This window comes from Puntigrus tetrazona, chromosome 1 (assembly GCF_018831695.1).
Source record: "Puntigrus tetrazona isolate hp1 chromosome 1, ASM1883169v1, whole genome shotgun sequence".
NCBI lineage: Eukaryota > Metazoa > Chordata > Actinopteri > Cypriniformes > Cyprinidae > Puntigrus > Puntigrus tetrazona.
The window spans coordinates 7563519-7585904 of record NC_056699.1 but is presented as its reverse complement, the minus strand read 5'-3'; the positions used below and the strand labels follow the sequence as shown (position 1 = coordinate 7585904).

Here is a 22386-nt window from a genome sequence, read left to right as displayed (position 1 = left end):
AACATGGCAAAGAGCTCAAATCAATTAATTTAATCTTTATTTTTGTATGAATATTAAAATATATAATCAGTGTATTATATGTGAAGTATTATTCAGATTTGATTTAAAAAATAGCAAAAAAACATATAATTTCACTTTAAATAACAGTTTTCTATTTAAACATGTTTTAAATTTATTAGCATAATAGCTAAGCTGAATTTTCAGCAGCCATTATATATGAATGAGAAAGTTCAAATGATTTATAAATATTTTTATAAATGCCCTTACTACTTTTGATCCAATATGCTAAAAAAGTATTCATTTCTTTCAAAGAATGAATGTTATTCGTCCTGGACTTTCGCCAGTAGTGTTTTTATAATATTTCTACTTCAGTTTCAACCATTTTAATTTTTTATAGTCATTAATAAAATATTATGTATTATAAAAATATTATGCAAATTCAAAAGGCTAAAATGTATTCAAAGACTCTTATTTGTTCAACTCATTGTAAATAATGAGTTGAAGGACAATTTGATCTGAATCCATGCGTGTCATATAAAGCATGCAATGGTTTTAGCTTGAGTAAGATTCTTTTTGTTTTTTACAATATATACAGTCAAGAACATTCACTTTGATCAGAATGACATAAATAAATCTGGGAAAAACAAATGCATGAAACTATTATCCATCAGTATGCTTTAGAGTCATTTCAGGACTGGCGTGAAAAATGCTTTTAAAGAGATCTTCGCTAAGTCCAGTGAGAGGAGAGACATTTTCCCTCCCCTCTGACCCAGGGGCACGTGTTTCACCTGTGCTAATTTGTCCGAAGGTCTGAGGAGGAGGATGGCGATGAGACTTCGGCCACACTCGGCCCGCGAGCGCCGCACGATAACCTGTACCGCGTACACATGCCTAGCCTGTACAGCTGTGGCAGCAGCACCTACGGCAGCGAGGCTAGTCTTCCCGCTGCGGCACACACTGTCAGCAACGCACCAGTCACTGAGTACATGTGAGTGTAGCCACGCTAACCTTATCCTAATGCATGGGCTGGATTTGAAGGACCGTGTCGGTATTACAGGTCCTATAGGGTAGGCTCGCTAGCCTAGATTACTGCATGGGCTTTGCTCGATTTACTCTAGGCTTCAGATCAGTTGCTAATACTGCATGGGTTTTACTTCCTGATTAAAGTTATTATATATATAGCCCCTGAACGGCGTGTAGAAACAAATATGATATGGCATGGGAAGTATAAGTAGATAATTCAGCTTGTGCATTGAGTTTTACTAAATGATAGACAATGTTTTACGCAACCCAAGCGTTATCTTTAATGATTTACCTAAATGGTGCATAGTGGGGTCACTAGTGGCTTTGCGTATTACTCCTACCCTGCAGTTCAAAGCTTTCTGTCAGATTTATAAAGTTTAGTGCATCGCGGTGTGGAAATCCCTCCCTTGAAGAGGGAGTCAGAGTAACTGGTGTCTCGTTTGTGACGCAGGAGCCAGAATGCTAACTTTCAGACCCCTCGGTGCGAGAACACGCCACTCATTGGCAGAGAATCCCCCCCGCCGTCAGTAAGTGCACAAGCACATTTACACAAACACACACGTTTGTAGGTGTACAGTCGCTATTTAGCGCAGTGTCACACTTTCAGTTACTCTTTTAGTTAAAGGAATGGATCTTCTTGAAACCTCGCCCCATGCTTGACAATTTAATCCAGAAAACAGGATGTTAGCGTGATAGCATTTATGCTTGTCTGTGTAATTGCCAGCTTTGACAACTGTAAAACTTCACTTTTAGTGTAGTTTTATTATACTGATGAACATTCTCAACTCAAACACACACACACACCAGTCTTGAAGGTCATTTTGGCAGCCTGTATGCGACGCTAATTACAAGTCCTCACAAACAACAAAGTGAAATAGAGCCAACCAAATTTATCATCATTTGCTTTTTTTTTTTCTTTCCTTGGAACGTGAAATAAAAGGTTCTCTTTTCCATACAAGAAGTGTTAATGCCAATGGGAAGGACGTGGTCCAAACATGACAAAAAGGCAACCTAAAAGCTGAAGCCTAGCGATAGCTTTATCATTAGTAAGATATCATTTTACTGTATACCTTCAATACAATATCTTTTCAGTACCATGGGGTATTAGTATTACGAGCATAAATGTGCATGCACAGATGGAGTTTGCTGAATTTGTTGTGAATCAAGCCACTCTGAGATTGTTAAAGCATTGCTAGCGTGTAAAAATATTGAAGCGCTTCACTCTCAAACATACGTTCTGTCACCTTGATGTCAGAGCGAGGAGAAATCAGTTGGTACTACTGTACTGGTGCTGTGGAAAACAAGCTTTGAAACCCTTTCAAATGTTCAGAATCTATGTGTTTCAAAAACATCTAAAAGTAGTTAGCAAAATTAGGTGTCTTCTCTTAAAGCTATTCTATACCTTCATAAGATCTGTAATATAATGCATTGTTAGTATAGACTACTTGCAGGGTATATTTATGGCCTTCGTTTGTCATTTTTTGGTGCTTAACAGAGTCCATTTCCATTCATATGCATTGTATGAAAAAGGGCTGCATGAGCATTTTGCTAAATTTCATCTCTTGTGTTCTATAAAATATTGTTTGTATAGGTTTGGAGTAAATGGTTGTAGAGTATGCATTTTGGGTGAACTATTTTCTTTCTGATATGTCATTTATTCCTCTTCTTATTTTCAAACCAATGCCGCTCACTGAGTGGAAGTGGGTTTTGCAACGATACAGAATCCTGAAGTTTGCATGATTGCATGCACTGTCAAGACCAGAGAATGCTTTTCCTGGTTCATGCGCGGTGAACAAGCGAGCACGGTACTCTTTTTGAAGGGGCAGGGTCACTCTTTTAATCAGACTTGGCATGCGAGGGCATCTTTCATTCTCCCACTAGTTTGGGTTCAGTAAAACAGAACACTCAGACCTCTTCTAAGCTCGGCTCTCACAGCGCCTTACTTCCTAGGTGTTTTTTTTCCTTTTTGATTTTGTGTTTACGGGCCCTGGACGTGACGCATGCGTATTCAAACTCCAGACTGGAGAGACCACCCAAGAAACCACGTTTCTTTGAAAGGATGTAATCTGATTCTCGATAATGTCATGGTCCAGGATGCTGCTTTTTGGTGCCTGTTCTCGCTGGAATTGGAATTGCCGATATAATACGGAATAGTCTCTCCTTCTCTGGATTTTATGATTCAAAATATGCATGAATTTTGTCTTTCTCACCCAACAGAAAAAAACATCCCTCATGCATGTCTGTTTGGTAAAGTGTCTCACATTATAACCCCACCCCTAAACAACTGTTATCCCACATATAGCTGCATTATCTATATGTGTCATTCTCATCTACTGTTCTTTTTTTTCTCCCCATTTGCCATGGTCTTAACTTTTCTTCCTTTCTTTCATTTTCACATTAATTGCACTCTTTTTAATCAAACTTGCACTTAAAAGCCGATCGTGAAGAGAAAAGTATCTTATAATGATAATATGCTTCATCACAGTAACTCTTGGCTTTAAAACACCATCAGGCTGTCCAAATGACTGTCAGTTTGTCTGTTACGCATGTGAGTGAGTTAGTGAGAACGACAGAATGAGGTTCATATTTATATGTGCTTCATGTTTGTAAGAGCTACGGCTATACTCTGTCCTAATGCCATTTAGACGCTGTAACTTTTCCTCACTTTGACTAAATAATCGTGCCACGTTAGGAAAAAATGTTTTTCTATATCGTATTGTGAAAATAACTCTTCAGAGTGATGTGATGGTGTCTTCCTTCCCCTTTTCCTTGTTTTCTCACCCTGTTTTGCAGTACACCTCAAGCATGAGGGCCAAATATCTGGCAACCAGCCGCCCAGATCAATCCAGGCCATCAGAATCCCAGAACGGTCTGGAGCCCAACATGCGACCAGACCTAACCAGCCGTTCAGCTCCAAACAGCCGACCAAATTCAGCTATCCACCGACCCCACTCGGCCATCCATTAACTATCCTCAAATGCTTAACCAATAGTCATCTACCTGTCAGGTCCACCAGTACGAATTTGTCTCCACCTCGATGTTCAGCCCAGTGAAGAAATTCGCCCTAACGTCTTTATTTGATTGGAATCGGTCATCCACGCTTACCTACTCTGGCTTCTAAAAGACTCCATTCTGCCAAATTTTATTCCGACTGCCATTTTTTTACTCCCCTAATCATCACAGCAACTACACTGCCCTCTTCTGGAGGACTCCTCTCAGTCGTCAGCACAGTAGCTCCCATACTACCCTTACAGAGATTCTCTCAGGGCAGCCATATTGGCAAGGACTGCAGGACCACATTATCACATGATAATGGTTTATACCACTCATTTTTAAATCTCTTGCCTTGCCGTGCAAGAAATGTCACTACGACATTTGATTTTATGATGGAGTTCTATTTTTAAGCGTCTTTGCGAGATTACGTATAGTTTAACGAGGTTTTAAAGATGCAGCTTTTGCGCTTTCTCTGCAGTTCCTGACAATATGGCAGCATTCTGCTACTACAGCCACAATCCAAGGTATTCATCATCGCTATTCGATGTTAACAGAGATGTTTACTCGTTTACAAATGTTCATGAGTTAACTGAATCACATACTTGTGACTCTGTGGTTAAACAAACGTTCCAGTCATGAAAGGCCACTCTTTGTATTTACCGTACAGTGTAATCTATGGTGTACCACAGTAGTGTGAATTGACAGCCATCAAGCCTTTGAGCCATTATGCACATTCAGTATCTTATTCTAGAAGGGAAACAGTTGCGCAGCACACCATCGGCGTGTTTGCGTGCGTGGCTTGTTTGCCTTGTGCATTAGCGAGTGTGTTTTAAAACGGCACAACTCATGAGCTTTGCTCTTTGTAAATAGTAAGTGTTTTTGTACTTTAAAAAACGTCTAAATGATCAACACTACAAACTCAGTGCACTAATCTTCTGTGTAACAGTGCAGTGCAACATCTGCCGTGGCTTAGAGCTGCAGTGAAGAATACCTGTAAGAAAAAAAATTGTCTATGAACTCTGTGATGAAATAATAGTACATGTTTTGTAGACATATCACTTGAATTTGTGAATACACTTGTGGGTGCTCGTGTGTATGTGCACACTTTAAATGTGAATTATTTCTAACGGAGGAAAATTTGCTCAGAGTGAAAGAGGTGAAGAAGGAATACCTGGACGAAGAGAGAAATGCCTCCCCACTGCCCCACATGTAAATTTTTTTTTTTTGTTCAGGCTTGTCGTCCAGGCTTCACATTGTTTAGCAGGTTATTTTTGTTTTGTAATGAATCGGAATCGATTTTCACCACGGTCAGCCTTTTCCTTATTTCTGTTTAACACTGATGGGGAAACACTTCTCTGTGGCATTGATGGATCTGCAATATGGACACTGGACTTGTGCCACTAACAGGACTTTAGTGGTTTTGCCAACTTTCCGCACGAGAAAGGTAAAAAAAAGAAACTAATTGCGAAGAAGGAAAAGAGCGACGGGGACAATGAAACTAAGGAAATTTCCTCCTTGTCATGCAGTCACTAAGTAAGACTTGTGTGGATGTAGTGTAAGATAACCTAGCTGTCTTTACCAAGTGCAGTATTGTTGGTTTCATTTACTTGCATCCAGTGTCATAAGGCTGACATAACCGTGTTAGACGTTGTCATGGCGCCAGTCAACCGCTAATGTCATCATGCATAAGATGTGGTATCTAATGCCACTCTCAAAACATCACACCTTAATTCTTGAACGTAGGTGTTCATTTGATTTGAATAAATATCATTAATTACATTAGCAGGTAGAAATGTCGTTTTGAACTGGAAAATGCTAAAATGCTGTATCTTTTATGACTTTTTGTGACACCCTCAGTCGACTGAGGTCGCGTGTTTTTGAAATATCTCTTCGCGTAACGCAAGTGGACGCTGTGTTTGGACGCCAGCAGGAAAGGGCTTGTATCCCCGAACCTCAAAGATCATGCACAGACATGCTTTGACCCTGTAGTGTCAGGCAACCGCTATGTTACAGTCCTAGAAAAACACTCATGCACAAAAAGTTTCAATGCAACACTAGACGTTTCACATCAACACCGAATATTACAGAGAATTAAGTGAATTATTTTGCAAGCAACACAAATGGGTAAACATGCACCTTACCACTCAATAGACACAATGTAAAATTGCTCTGAAATATGTGAGTCTTTTTTACAGTATTTACATGTATTTAACCACTAACCATCATATAGAGACAATCCAAATGTTCGGATCTATGATTCTGTACCATATAATGCAGTTGCATGACTGAAGGAAATACGAGAAAGAAATATTCTGCCTTTCTTAACATTTTCATACAGTAACCTTTCTTTCTGTAAATGTACACTTTTTTTTCTAGCTTATTCTTGTTAGCTTTCTATTGTATAGACCATAACAAATGAGCCTACTCACTCCTTTCTAAATGTGAATAAGAATGATTCGTCATAAATTGATGTTTTGATAACAATTCTTATGGATTTTTTCATGTTTTTTATGTTTTTTCATTTGTGATTAAGATGTTGTACATGTCAGAAAAAAAAATGATTTTCTGAGCCTGGATTCAATGTTTTAATAATATATTAAAATGAACTTATCTGGTGTAGGGTGTTGAGCATCAGTGCCTGAAGAAAAAGAAAATTACTTGGTCAGGGTATGCATTAATGAAGGTATGCTCTACAAAAAAAAAAACTAAACAAAAAAAAACAAAAAAACTTGGAATCTTGATGCATAAAATGGAAAGAAATAAGCTATGAACGAATGCCAAAGTTCTGGACAGAATTTGTACACTTGTTTGTTTGAAAACTGCATGAAATCTGTGAAAGGACTTACGTTTAAAAAAACAGACCATGTTGTAGTACAACTAAAAAGAATGCAGTTGGGCTGCTAATAAACCGCTATATGTTTAAATGCCATATAGAAAAGTAGTCTAAACTTGTGTGTTGTTCCTGGGTTGCTGTACAAAATTAGTTATTGTATCGAGCAAAACACAATTTTTTTTTTAGAAATTGCTAGCATAGACAAAGATTTGACTTTAAAGGTATAGTTTATTTAAAAATGATCTATTTCAAATTTACCCTCATGTTGTTCCAAGAATATATAAAGTAGAATTTCCATGCTTTTTCACACAGGCCTTGTAAATGAGAGGCTCCTAATTAGATATCATAAAAGTGTATAGGCTTTTGTTGACAAAAACGAGTCTGCGATGTACATTCATTACTGAAAACCCCTCTGAATCAGCTGAACTATCAACACCCAGGTACACAACGGTAACACACGCTGAACAACCTCATTGTTTTTAAAAAAAAAGCATTTTACATACATTACGCATTTTGTAAATCTTTTGTGATCTATAGGCCTGATCCTCTCCTTGAAAAACAAACCGCGGCAACCGTAGCCCAATTCCGCGGGAAAACCGGGGACATGGCGACACTGGTTGACGGTTACGCCTTTGAACCTGGCAGGCGGATTTAAAAACTAAAATGATAGGGCGAACCTAATACCATTTAATATGAAGTAGTTTTGTAATGCTCTTAGACTGCAGTTTTACTGGAGGTTGTCTGCATGTAGTACTTTTGTAGGCATGTAAAAGCCTTCGCCAATAGGCCTACTTTATGTTCAATCACTAGCCTTTGAAAGGCTTTGCAGCCGAGACCAGATTGTTTGAACTTTTGTCAGTCTCCAAGGACTTTATTTGAGACTTGCTTATTTAAATGAAGTTACGGTCCAGCGCATCTGACTGTAAGATATGGTTGTAATTGCATCTGTATCGCGGAGGTTAGACGAACAATGCCCCAGAGAAATTGCAGTAGGCACAGACGGCGCGGAAATTCTGCACAGATGGTGTGGTAGAAAATGGAAACACTTCAGTGTAATGAATTCAGAAGACCAACATGAAATGTGCTGACAGGAGAAAGTAACACTGTCGTGCAGATTAAGAGAGTGGGAGGTAATTAACGATGAACAGCGGCGCACGGGTGCAGAACTACAGTACATGTGAGCCAGGTTTTTCCTCAGTGACATTGCAGAGAAAATAAACCATTAGCTGACAGAACACATTGTAACGTGACTTTATTGTGTGATAACAGCTTTGTATTACGTGGGAAAATAATTTTACTTAAATGGTAAAATATGCAGTACTTAATTAAAAATATATGTGGTGCCATCCAAACGAGGGTATAGGCCCATTTCGGTATTTTTTTTAGAGTTTTGAAGAAGCTGTGGTTTTTTGAACGTTCAGGACCCTGCTGGTAATTTAACGATACTTGCATGCAATCGCTTTACATGTTAAATATATAAAAGACAGCGGTCGGAGGAGGAACGCGCGGCTGCTGTATATCGGTGCTACCGCGAGGGGGCGCGTGTGCGCAGCGATCGAACACGGTTAAAGACGAGGCTTGAACCTCAGCCGATAACTCAGCTCCTTTACCGGAGGTCGTGAACAGGTAACCGACGCATCACGGCGCTGGGTTTAACGGAAGTCTGCTCGAAAACGCACGTTGAGCTTTACCTGGAGGATATATTTTAACTTTTGACCCGCTGGAAGATGCAGTTTGAGCTAAGTAAGTACCAGTTTAAATTTCAGCTGTGCGTAATTGGCTGTGCACTGTGTAGATTGGCGAATGTGTCGTATTTTTAAAATAAATTATATTTTATATTTTATATTGTTATTACTGATAGCACGATTAGATACGATTTTACCCGAGTGTTAGGTTTTTAATAAGCTGATTATAGGTCATAAATGCTTTTAAATAAATCTTAAATCTTCACTAGGATTTACCTTAAGCATGCATATTGTACAATATTATATTTTTTATAGAAAACAAAAAATTAAATATAAAAGCGAGTTTTAGTGAATGCCTTCTGTATTTAATTATACTGATTTGTACCATTTATGACTATATATCAAAATGACTGCACATCAGCTTGACAGTTGAATAGGTAAACATTAAGCTATTGTTTATTGCTTAAATTTACAATGTAAAAACCTATCAATTTAATTTAAAGCACTTAAAGCAGCAAATTAGCACAGTTTAATGTGATCTCAGCTGCCCTTATACACACTGTATGTATAAATAAATGAAAAGATTTTAAAAGCTTTTACTTGTGAGCATTTGTGACTTTTCTCCTTGTTTTTAGGGTTATGTGAATAGCCGATGTCATTTCTGTGTGTGTATTTTTTCAGATCATACGTGATACAGACTACCTTAAGGTTTGAAGGAAGAAAAAAAGGACAGAAGAGGAGGTACACATTAGATAAAGAAGAGGGTCTTCTATACTGTTGATGTCTTCTGTATTGTTTGGGAAGATAAAAGTGAATACTGTATTTGGTATTCAAATCGGTTTTGAGTATTTAAAACGACGGAGGAAAGAACAATGGATTTGAGATCTTCTGTTTTCCTTTACTGCCTTCAAGCTTTTTTGTGCATAAATGGAAATTTTGGCACCTGAAAAGTAAATTACAAATATGTAGATTTAGTTACGTTAATCTAGTTATGATGTAGTTCAGTTCGCTCAACATCACGGGAAAACCACTATGAATCTGACCCCAGATCAGCCACCAACCCTGCTCTACGAGGTTCCCAGAGCATTGGACCTTCAGCGTGAACCCCAAAACAAAAACAGGTCGGCTCCAGCCAGCTTCTTCAACAGCACCTTCTTCTTCCAGGATAATGCAGCTTTAGAATGGCAGCTGTTCCTCACCATCCGAGAGCCTGGGACCATTATCTTGACTGTCCTATACTCTATATCCTTCATCGTGGGTTTTTTTGGCAACGTCATGTCCCTCAAAGTCCTCCTGGGCCAGCATGGAAGCATGCGACTGTCTGGTGCTAGCGCCACACGCTGCCTGCTGATAAACTTAGCGGTGTGCGACCTAGCAGTGGTTTGCGTGTGCATGCCCGTCACCCTGGGCCACCGCATCTATACACCATGGGTGTACGGTGACTTTTTGTGCCGGGCGGTGCCCTTCACCCAAGCGGTGTCTGTTTCCGCCAGTGTCCTAAGCATCACGGTCATCAGCATCAGTCGGTACTATGCAGTTCACTCACCGCTACAGTCCCGCGCCTACTTCACTCGTCGACGCATCCTCGTCTCGGTGACAATCGTGTGGCTCGTCTCCTCGGTGATCTGCATGCCAGTCGCAATAGTCACCAGGCGTGATGAAGTAGCTTTGATCGAAGGACTGGCCATCGTGTTGCCCGTCTGTGGAGAGGTTTGGCCTCAGCCGCGTTTGCGACAGGCGTACAACGTCCTGCTGTTCAGCGCCCTATACTGTCTACCTGTTGGGTTTAATCTCACTTTAGCCTTCCTCACATGTCGCCGGCTGCGTAGCACTGGTTCTGAGGGTCGCTTCACAGAGTTGGATCCCCGTTCCCAGGCACTTCATGAAACAAGGCTGCAGGGGCGCAGGCAGATTGCACGTATGGTTGCAGCCTTGGTGCTGCTCTTCGCACTGTCTTGGTTGCCAATGTATGTGACTGATATTTGGCTGGACCGTGAGTTGCGGCATCCACCGGACTGGCTCCTTCAGACCAGGCCATTTGCACAGTGGTTGGGCCTCACCAACTCTTCTCTCAACCCTTTCTGCTACTGCTTCATTGGTGACCTTCACCGCTCAGCCAAGGCTTTGCGTTTGCGCCTCTGCGGCCCGTCCCCGGCCTCAGCTCTGGCTCTGGCTTCTCTCCCGAAGATATTCCACCTGCAGAATCAAGATAAGAGTCAAGCGGGCGCCACCGACAACTCAACCAACTCTTGCGGGGAAGACGTTGGGAATTTGAATTTGTCAATGTGGTGGACTCAATCTCGCACATGTGAGTCAATGAGCTTGCCTTACCACTTGGGAATGACTGAAGCAATTACATTGGATACATAGCAGATCTGATGCACTGCTGCAGACAGTTGCCTTCAGATGTGATGTGCTTTGTGTTTGGTGCTTGTAGAAAACTGGATTTAAGGGTTAGTTTGCAGAGAAATTATTTACTTACTCTCATTTCGTTCCAAACCTGCATGACCTATTTTCATCTGTGAAACACAAAGGATATTTTGTTTATATAATGAAAGTCGTTGGGGTCCAAACCACGTTTGAGTTTCAACATTGACTTGCATTGTATAGAAAAAAAAATTACAAAGACATTTTCAGAATATCTTCTTTTGTGTTCCACAAAGAAAAATCTTTCAGGTTTGTTATGTCATCAGGGTCAGTAAGTGATGATTGAATCTCTTCATGTTTTGGAAAATAACTGGACAAAAATGGCAGTAATTTTTTAGATACCTGTCCGGTTTTGTTTAAGTCAGTACTTCACTGTGTTCTCAAATGGGAACGGGCCGGTTGTGTCAATTGAGGATTGAGTTTCTTTTTAACTGATTAACATTTCATATTGGAGTAGGTGGAGTTGTAACTCTGTTTAGATCTGCTGTAAATGTACTAATAATATGTGATAAATATCTTGCCATTGAAACTTATTATTAGGGTCCATCATAGCAATCCATGTTGTAAAGGAATAAAGTGGTTCAATGCAGAATGTGTAAGGTCGCGTTGTAAAGCTTCGCCTAGAGCAGTGTCTTAAGATAAACCAAGTTTAACATCATTAAATTATCATCTGAGTTAAACCCAGACACATATACGCACTCACACCTACAGTCTTTGGTGAAGAAACACATGGAAATGTCGTTCTGTGAACACTAGCAGCTTCTCACCTCTTCTTCTAAATGCGGAAACCATCTGCATCTCAAGTCATCACCCTCTTCTAAGTGTTATCGTACTGAAGTCAGAGCAGAAACTCTAAACTACAATACCATTCAGAAGTTTGAGGTCAGACTTTTTTTAAAGAAGTGGATGCATTAATTCAGCAAGGATGCATTAATTTGATCAAACATGACAAAGATTCTTACATTGCTACAAATATTTTGTTATAAATAAATCATGTTCTTTTGAGCCTCCTAATCATCAAATCATTACCACAAAAAAATATTTAGCAGCATAACATTGATGACGTTGTTTGAGTACCAAATCAATGACTTTTGAAGGATCATTTGACATTGAAGACTAGAGTATGATGTTAAAAATGTAGCTTCACAATTACAGCCAAAAATAAATTTTAAAATGTATTTAAATAGTTATTTTAAATTGCAGTAAAATGTTAAAGTTTTTACGGTATTACAATATTTTTCTATTACAATATATTACAATATTTTAATATTACAGCATTAAAATATTACAGTGTTTACTGTATTTTTGATCGAATAAATGCAGCCTTGGTGAGCAAAAGACACTTATGTGGGTGTTTGACCGGTGTTTGTGTAGAATGAAGATCACTTAAAATCACCTGAAAAATTACATTGAATTTATGTCACAAAATATTTTGTGGCCCGGATAATATTTTTGGTTTCATTTTAAATCAGGTCAGAGGCTCTAGCTTTTTTCCTACTCTACACTGTGTGATGTATCACAATGTCCTAAAAAATTGGCTTTGCACTTTAAAATTCTGTGAGGAGGAATGCCCTCTGGTGAAAACATTCAATATTTTATTGACTTGGAAATGTTATAGCAGCGGTTGCATAAGAGGCTACAGTAACTAAAAATGAAATTTGACAGATATGATGGAGGCAGACCTCAAAAATAGATGGAGATATACAGATTTCGTTGTTTAAAATGTTCCAGTCATTACATCAACATGACAACTGACAAAGCATCTATTACATTTGCTGACATTAAATTTACTCTGTTATATATATATATACCTAACTAATCTGTTTTATTTTAATTTTCATATATTTTTCCATAAATATGAAGTATGAATGTTTTCTGCAATAAAGACAAGTGTGTGTGATGTGACTTGTGCATAGGTTGCTCTTGTCTTGGCACTTGCAAAGTATATATTGTTGAATGCAGATTCAACAACCAATAGCATAAAAATATGACTTTTTTTCTAGAGAACTTATAATAAAGTGCTACATCATGTTCTCACTAGCTCCCTTCTTTGTCTTTGTTACAAGCAGCCAGAAGCTCTTAAGTGACTTGCATACAGTGCAGTCTGGGAACAGTCAGGTAAATTGATTGATTCTGATGGCTTGAATGTGAATAGCAGATAACAATGCTGTCACTGTATTTAGCACAGGAACATGCATCATGAGAAATGCATTTAAAAGACTTCTCGAGATGTGCTTCACCTACGCCGTTCACGCTATCCACCAATAATTTCCTTAATAATACACCAAAATACTTTTCTTTGGTTTTGATATCAAGTCTACATTCAACCTTGAAAGAAGCAGCAATCTGTTTTTGACACACTAAGCTATAAATAACGACATGCCTTCTATGAAAATGTTATACACTTGAAAGTTTCTCAATGTAATTTTCAGTACGTTGGAAATGTGTGACCTCAGTACTCAGTAAGGTTTTCATGCCAATATTAAGTAGTAAAAGCACAAAAATACACCTAAATATAAATATATATAGCAGCATTCAGACCAATCCATGAAGTGGTTCTGTAAACTCTTGTATTTGGTCTGGAACATGTCTAGTTGCTTCCATGTGATTGGCTGATTAGATATTAGCATTAAGAACTGGTGTGCCTAATATTGTTTTCTTATTTTTGTATCAATCAAATTTCTAAACACGAACACACATATTGCATATTAAAAATAATGACTGTGAATTTTGCGAAGCCGGCAGTCCTGAGCTGGTGCTTTCATGCATTATCAATGAGTTCATCTTCATTGGCACAGCCTCTGTGCAGATTAATAGTGACATTTTGCCCAAGAGATATGAATGTGGATAATTTTAGCATGTAGTTGTGTGTGTATTTATAGTAGTCATAAATACTCAACGACAACAAAATATGTGTACACCAATATGTGCTTGTTAAACGGTCTATTATAATTCATTATTAATATAACTGGACCTCCCTTTGCTGCTTTAATAGCTTCCATTCTTCTGGGAAGTATCTACTCTAGATGTTGAAACGTGGATGCAGAAATTTCCTCCATTAGTATAGACAAGTGCATCAGTGAGCTCAGGCTCTGATGTCAGGTGATGGGTCCTGGCTCATGATTTCAGCGTTTAGATGTTCAGTTTGTTATGCAAGCTGTGGAATTTGTTCTTGTCTAAGAGCTATTCGGCATTATGCATTACTTTTTTTTGTTAATAAGTTTATATATATATATATATATATATACATATATATATAGTGAAAGTGCATTCACATACTGTAACGGGCACAAGCAGTGATGTAATTTAACAGTGTGTGTATGTGTGTGTACATGTTGGTGTGTATATGTAGTGTACCTGTAGTGGTCCTAATTCTGCCTTCCAGTCTCAGCATCAAACTGTGTCAGTGTTGTGTAACTCTGAGGTTTGAGCTGTGGTGTTGGGAAAGAAACTTTAAATTGTAGTTACATAAGCTACTCATAATTTAAGCTACACCAAGCTATAAGCTAGAACATAAGTGGTGCATTTTTTACGGGTACCCGAAGGAAAATAACATTAGTAAACTCAAATAAACGTCTTTGATGGGAAAAATATGTTTTAAAACATACACAAACGGCCAACAAAAATATTTGCTACAATATCAATATCAAATATCATTCCAAAATATATATTACTAAAATAAAGATATTACACCCTCTACATGTTTTTTTTATTCCAAGAAAAGACTGAACACATTTGAAGAATTGAAGGCAGACAGATCCCGTGGGCAGACAAACAGGTAGAGAATTGATCAGAGCTTGAGATCAGCCACCTGTGGTGCACAGGTATATAAAGGGACTGGACTGAGTGGCTGCAGGTGTGGGTAATCAGTACTCTGGAGATCGGGATCGGGAACAGGTGGCGGGATCGTTTGGTTGAGGGGAGTGATGGTGTGACACTAGGCTTTGCTGTAAGATTGAAAATGTATTGTTTTTCCTCTGAAATACATTTTAAAATATATTTTGGTATATGAATGTTGAAACCAATTTTTATTTTTTTATTTAAAAATATATTTAATTGATCTTTACTATTTACAACATATATATGGCATATATTTACAGTATGTTCATACAATAATGCCAGAAAGTATTTACTGTATGAGTAAAAGGAAACACTTTAACTTAACTTTGACTTAGTTGTGAGAGAATACACTATAATATCAACTCTAAAAGATTCTAAAGGCTTATTTACAGCCAAAGAAAAGGCTGCAACGCCATTTACAGATTTAAAGGTTCAGGTGTCATGAGACTTGAGCGAGACAAAAACTTGTAAATTGCTTTTGCGCTTTCAAATAGATATGATGCAAATCAGCTCATTTAAAATCAACAGCATACCCAAAGAGAGCAGAAAATTTGATTGGGTACCGCAATGGATTCAACTAATTCAATATACAGACGTCATGCATTACATTAACAGATTGTCTCTTGACTCTAGAGACTATGCATTCTTTCAATCCGCCAAGATCATGAAAGAGAGTGAGAGAAAGTGTGATTGAGTCCATATTCCCTCACCATAAACACCTCAGAGCTGCGAAGTCTGTCACAACTAACTGTCAGGCTGCCAAACTCACTATACATCAGCACTGCGTCTGAAAATCTAGCAGATCAATTTACTCTGATGATGCTGATTGAGGATGATGGTGATGTGAGTGCTGAAGTGGCGGCACTGTTCTTGAAAGATTGATTTGCGACGAGGCCAACTCAATATTTCGCTTCAAGGAGCTCTCAGAGCGTATTCTCCCCGTTTGGACTGATTAAACCATTCTTGTCTTATAAGAGCTGCAATAGAGATAATAGCTGACTCCCGCACCTCCCCCTGTATAGTATTTCATATTTTTCTCTTTTAGCACTTTACATTGACACTTGTAATGAGCTATGATTTTTTTTTACCCACGCATGTCCATGAAATGTATCAAGAGTGACAGATATTTGATATTTGTTAATAATAATGTTACAAAAAAGGTATTGTTTATTTTCTTTTCATTACAGAATCCAAAACTGAATCCTGGTTTCAACCAAAAAAAAAAGCAGGTTATCAGTTTTGAATACTGATAATAATAAATTGTTTCTTGACCATCAAATCAGCATTATTTCTGAAGGAGGATATGACGTGAAAGACGAGTTATTCATCTTTTCAGTTTTTAATGAAAAAAAATTATTTCTGTAATATTTTACATTCATATATTTCCAATTAAATGAACGCATGCTTGGAGGCTGAAAGATAAAAGACAAAATGTGAAGATAATTTAAAGATGCGACAATATTGTCATGAAAACAAATCACCGAGGGACCATTAAAACCTGTGAGTTAGAGCAAAGTTACCGAACTGTTAATTAAAGTTTTTTTAATTCCTCAGGGCGCGCTGTGTGATCTCAGCATTTCTCACGTTTTAGAAAATCTGATGAAACTGATCAAACTGGCATCCAGCAGTGTTTTGTTTAGGTGAAGAAATGTTTTGAGATACTTGCTGATCTGCTGATCTGGATGGCGTACGGAACTGTTGGAAAAAGAAAAAGATAAGTGAAGTAGATTGCGAAATCCATTGAAGGGGTAGGATAGCCTGCAAAGACAGTCATGGCGTTTCAAAAGTGTACAGAGGAAGCACTGAAGAAGCCACAGGAGGCATTCCCGCCGTCTCTGTCAGCTTTTCTCTGTTAAGATGAGGCCACGTCAGCCAGCTTTGTCTCCTCAGGGTGTAAACTTTATCTGGATGTGTCTGCCATCGTGATCACAGCTCCTGCAGTGAAGTCTCACGAGTTTAAGGGTGTAAGATATGTTAGTGCCTTTAGTACGTCACTAAAGCAGTAAGTCACGATATCATTTTCTGTAAACAGCACGCAATATTCTTCTTGCTGTAAATTAAGGGTAAACTCATCTAAAATATTCATTTGTTTGCCAGGTTTTGTTTGATTATTCCGCATAGTTTTGATTAGCTGAATTGTAAGGGTTAATTGAAAAATATTTTTATTATGATTGTTTCAAGGAAAAACGCACTATAATTAGCATTTTTTTAAATAGGTCATGTGAAAGTTAATTTAAACAGCACATTTTATAAATAATAAAATAATGAAGGATCCGATACACCCTCTTCTCACACTTTCAAATGAGACACCTTCCCACCTGTTCATCCATCCGTTTATTGACTCTTCGGAGACCCCGGGCTTCCTCTGCAATATTATCATGGATATTTGGGTAGAGTCGTTCCCACTTTCTGCTCACTTTCTTTAAAAAAACTGAATAATTTGTTATGGTACCAAAAGTGGTTCTTTTATGGCACTTTTTGTCATTTTTACTGTCATTTTGATCAATAATTTAATGCACCTATGCTGAGTATTAACAATATTATTATTATACATTTTTTTATTTTACCACAGACTTTTAAATTGGGTTTTCATATATAAAATATTACATAAAATACTAAGTAGCAAAAAGCTATGATATATATAACATTTTTGTTTGTTTTTACTTTGTATGATCAAATAAATGCAAACATAAAACAAATCTTTGATGCACTTTTTTGTTAATACTATGTAAAAACAGAAATGTCTCACCCAATATAATCATAATACCATTAATAATGACATCAGTAAGTGTAAACACTCATGCATATAGATGAGAGCAGTAAATGTCTCAGAATAGTCAAAATCTCCAAAATGAAGAACAGTAACTGGGAGCGGTTGCCTTGGCATGCCTTAAAAAATAGCTCAGTCTTTGATTCATTAAAAATGATTTTAGCATGTTTTGCGATTACTAACTTGATAAACATCATGCTCTCCCTTATTTTCTTTCCTCTCAGCAATCTGCTTTCCTTCCTGCCTGTTAACACAAAGATTTACCACACACTGCTCACCAGGTCTACCTTTCCTTGATTCCCTATTTTCCCTTCTCTCTCTCTTTCCTGCCTGGCTGGTTGTTTGTCTAGGAAGGCGCCTTCAGCTATGCCCGCACTGGTGTTTAAGCATGTTAAAAGGGTGAGCATCTAATAGCAGCCATAAAAAACCCCCTGAAAACAAACACACACTGCCTCAAGACATCGCTACCCTCCCGTTTGTACAAGACGCATACACTCTAGCCCAAAATAAGCCTGAGAGACCTTCGGTCACCTGACTCACCAGTGATAACATTTAAGGACAGGAAGCGGTGAGTCCACCCAGTGACCATCCAGAGCCCTCGGGATAGTCTGCTGTTCTTATATTCTTCACGATTGCTCAAGCGAAGCATTCCCTGGCATCTAGAACTCTAAATCTTATGAAATACAATCAAACGTCAGTGTCATACTCTTCTATTTGCTTATCTTCATTCACGGTTCTGCGTCACCGGTGGATTTATTTCTCAATAACGCCACATAAAACTGACTTGAAAAATCTTCATGATAACTCAGGCTGTTCAACATAAGGTGATTAGCTAGATCTAGTAACTCCTTGCATGTAATCTGGATTACATAATCAGATTACAAAATTTGATTATATTGGAAATAATTAAGAGTATGTTACATTTTGTAATGCTCATAATCATTAGATTACAAACACTAACCCCTCTTTGATATGAAATATTGATCTAAGGATTTTAATATTTTAGTTTGCATGTTAGCAGTTACCATGTTGCAGGTAAACAAACCCAATATTTAGATTTTTATCAAATCACAAACCCACGTTCAACTCCCTAAACCCTAATGTAATGCATTTTGTGATGTTGATATAGACCGCATACTTGGCAACCCTTATGTTTCCCGTAGTTTGTATTATTCGCAGCAAATTGTGTTCATTTCACCACAGAAATTTGCTGGAATTGTACCCCCTTAACGTATGTGCAGACGAACGTAAACGTATGCCGCCGGGTGAAATGACTTGTTGTGACACGGCCTCTAGTCATGGGATTTCTGCTTGCTGTTTTTAAAATAATTAAAACGCTTCCCAGAAAAATGGACAGTGCTCTCGGAGCCTGAGGTTAGTCACCCCACACAGACTTCACTGTTGCTCACATACAAGCAGGAGCGCATAAGAATTGTACGTCACGAGGTTAAAGAGGTTAAAGAGCAGGGTATTGATTCTGTCAGTACACATTTAGTTGGTCTAAAATCAGGGCTGGGTGGCTCGTTTCTTTAAATGGTTTAAGCAATGGCAAATCTCTTTAGGAAGGACTAACAAGAACTCTCATTTGTTACTTCCTCTCACGGAAAAAATATTATTTGTTTAATATTGAAACACATATTTTCTTTAAATCTCCGGCTAGGTACACAATATCATTTGAAACAGCTGTCATCACATTCCTGTTACTGTTTTCTGTAGGAAAGTGCTCTGCAAGACATTAAATGGGAATCTAATTAAAATTGAGCTATCCAAATATGCAAATGTCAAAACCTTTAGGGGTTTTTATGTTTTTTCCTACCACAGAGATATTTTATTAATGGATTTTCTGTTAATTCTATTTGCTAATGGCTTACGGCATTTGTTTTAAGTGTTTGATTAAGTTTTAATGTTTTCAGCATTTAAACTTAAGACAAGGTGCTAGGGTTTTCAGAACGATGCAACTTAATGTGAACAACTTCCACTTTTTTCACAGAAAGATTACAGGTGCACAATCTGAACCCTATTAATTGACACGTGATTTTACAACCTGCAAAACTTACAGTGTTTATGCAAGCAATATACTTTTTGTAGCCTGATGGCACTATTATAAATCAGGTTTTTGAGCAAATAAACGTATTGAAAGGTAGAGCTCATTATGGGTCGTGTTTCAACCACTATTTCATATGTGCATTCTGTTGTCTGACAACAGAAACATTAAAATATAACATCAGTGAAAACTTTTATTGAGAATTTAGCCGCTTTAAAATACAGCATGCGGAACATAGAGGCAAACAAATGTAATAATAAACAATCAATGTATTTTGCTTGTTCAGAAGGTTTGTTTCAGTAAATTGCTCGGTGCAAAGAAAGAGAAACAAAGGGAACTTTTTAAGGTATTTTTCTTTGTTCTTTGACAAACATATGACCCATGAAACATGTCTACTCTTCATGCTCTATGTTAACTATGGCTTCACTAATAATAAACATATATTGCATAGAGCATCCATATTTGTCCATTAGAGAACTGAAGAAACACTCCACTTTTTTTTTGGAAATAGTCTTATTCTCCAACAACCCAGAGTTAAAAAGTTGAGTTTCACCATTTTTGAATCCATGCAGCTGATCTCTGATTCTGGCGATAGCGCTTTTAGCATAGCTTAGCATATATCATTGAATCTGATTAGACCAGAAGCATCTCGTAACTCATCTCGCAACTTTTAGTTTCGCGCCGGTCTTAGTAAATGATATGACTGCAGAAGAGTCAAGTTTTAAATAAGAAAAATATCATAACCATATATCACATCATTTTTGAATGCTATGCTACTGGTAAGTAGCGCTGCTGCTAAAAAGTATAAGTTTGAAGTAATATTACATTTAGAACAGATAAAAAAAAGCAATTAAACTGAATTATTTCCAAGTTAACTCATGACTATCATGCCATTAAGACCTACCATTAAGTCTACTTCTGACTTTTTCCTTCTCTTAAAAAAATGGTTTAATGGTTCATTTGTGAGGTTTATCATTTTAGAATTTGTTTAGTTTTGTTAAGCACATAAATATGTAAATATTGGTGCATACGAGCACAAAATACAAGTATCTTAGTACAGTGTGTTTGCAACTACGTTTAATGATTAACCAATTTAAAAAAAATGAGACATGAGATCAACGCACATGAAACATAAAACTGCTTACCTCTTATCAGTTCCTCTTTTGCTCACTTTGGTCTACTTTTTTCACCAATGGGCAACTGCACACTGGATAAATGTGCATGCTGACGAGGTTTTATTATTCTATAGAATCAAGTCAATAGGCCTCATCAACATACATATGCCTGTTCCATCCAAGTTTGTTAGATCCATGTCGCACAGTGTGATATGTAGTAAGACTAAAACTGTGCGGTGTGTAGGAGGCTTTAGATAAATATATCTACATAAAAAGTTGTATTTGGTAACTTGTATCTGTAAAATAAGACTTGGCTGACTGCTAGATAATTAAACTAACTAACAAAGTGTATGTTTTTGCATCTGTACCCTGTGCTATGCTTTTTTTCATGTCTTAAAATTATATTTAGGTTTATTTTGATTTAATGCATACCTAAATTTGCCGAAATCTTCTTTTATGTTATTTTAGGTAGGTTACTTTCAGCAGAAAGTGCAACCAGCAGGATCTGCACGCCTTATTTATTAATACTGTTCTGTTTTTAGTTCATTCACTGATATACATTATGTTGTAACAAGTGAGATCCCTCTTCAGGGGGGTGAATGAATGTGCTGGGCTAAAGTAAGAAATAATGGATGTGAGTCAGCACTGACAGGGGTGACAGGGAAACAATAAAGTACTTGCATCCTGTTCTTGTGGGTGACTGCAGTTGCCCATTAGAACTGACCTTTATTCTAAAGCGTCTTGAAGAGGGGACGACTTTAAAAGAACCTGCCACACAACCTTTCAAGCTGTCATAGAGCAGAAGCGTAGGCAAGATGAAGAGGACCGCAGCTCAGAAGGCCGGACTCGATGGTGAATTTGCCCTTGACCTTTCAGACTGTCCAGTTTTAGCCAGTTTGATAGAGAACTTTAAAGAGATGGGGAAAGAGGACATAACAAAAGGTTTTTGCATAATTGAATTTAGTGACCTTTTCGTCTCTCCTTTTGTAATAAAGGAATATGACAAAAAAAAGAAAAAAGTAACAACATAATTTGCGTTGTCCAATTTAAATATCTAGTGTACAGATTACAACAACAATATGTATTTCTTTTTGATAATTACATTAAATAATAATATATAACAAGTATTAATTAATCAGTAAATGTTATTATAAAAATAGAGATCTTTGTTATGTTATTATAAATATAATATTAATACATTTAATGATAACAATTTAACAATAAATTACATTTTATTAGGGTTATATTTGTCACGTTCTCTGGACTTGTGTTATTGTTTTTGTCGTGTGCCATGTGTTCCGTTTAACCCACTTTAGTTAATTGTCCTTATTGTCTTCAGCTGTGTGTAGTTAATTTAGTGTTTTACCTGGTGTATTTAAGTCCTGTGATTTCAGTTCTGTTTGTCCGATCTTGTCTTTATGTGCGTGTGACATTGTCCTATCTGCCTGCCTGTATTTATATTGTTTATTTCTTTTGAGTAGATTAAAACGCTTTATTTTCATTTATTCTCGTTGTGTGCTCTCCTGCTTACCACTCGCGTGACAATATTGACCTATTAATATTTTGTATCTACATTGTTAATATATGTTTTTGCTATTTTATTAATTTCTGTTGTATTTTTGACATATCATACTGTTTTCAAAGTTAAGGATTCA

The 22386-nt window shown here is 37.4% G+C and overlaps 2 protein-coding genes across 2 annotated transcripts in view; both read left to right on the top strand.

Annotated features, from left to right (window-relative positions):
• The window catches only part of ttyh3b (tweety family member 3b), a 28128-nt gene extending 21163 nt beyond the window's left edge, over positions 1–6965 (top strand). Inside the window, exons 13-15 of the mRNA XM_043244596.1 lie at positions 809–988; positions 1475–1550; positions 3817–6965. Coding sequence (XP_043100531.1) covers positions 809–988; positions 1475–1550; positions 3817–3990 — 430 coding nt within the window. The 3' untranslated portion in view covers positions 3991–6965. The remainder of the gene's footprint in view (positions 1–808; positions 989–1474; positions 1551–3816) is intronic.
• Positions 6966–8435: 1470 nt separating this feature from the next.
• zmp:0000001069 (neuropeptide FF receptor 1) lies at positions 8436–12177 on the top strand. Its single transcript, XM_043234143.1, has 2 exons — positions 8436–8593; positions 9217–12177. The coding sequence occupies exon 2, from the start codon at positions 9568–9570 to the stop codon at positions 10903–10905; it is 1338 nt and encodes a 445-aa protein (XP_043090078.1). The 5' UTR covers positions 8436–8593; positions 9217–9567; the 3' UTR covers positions 10906–12177.
• The last annotated feature ends 10209 nt before the right edge of the window (positions 12178–22386 follow it).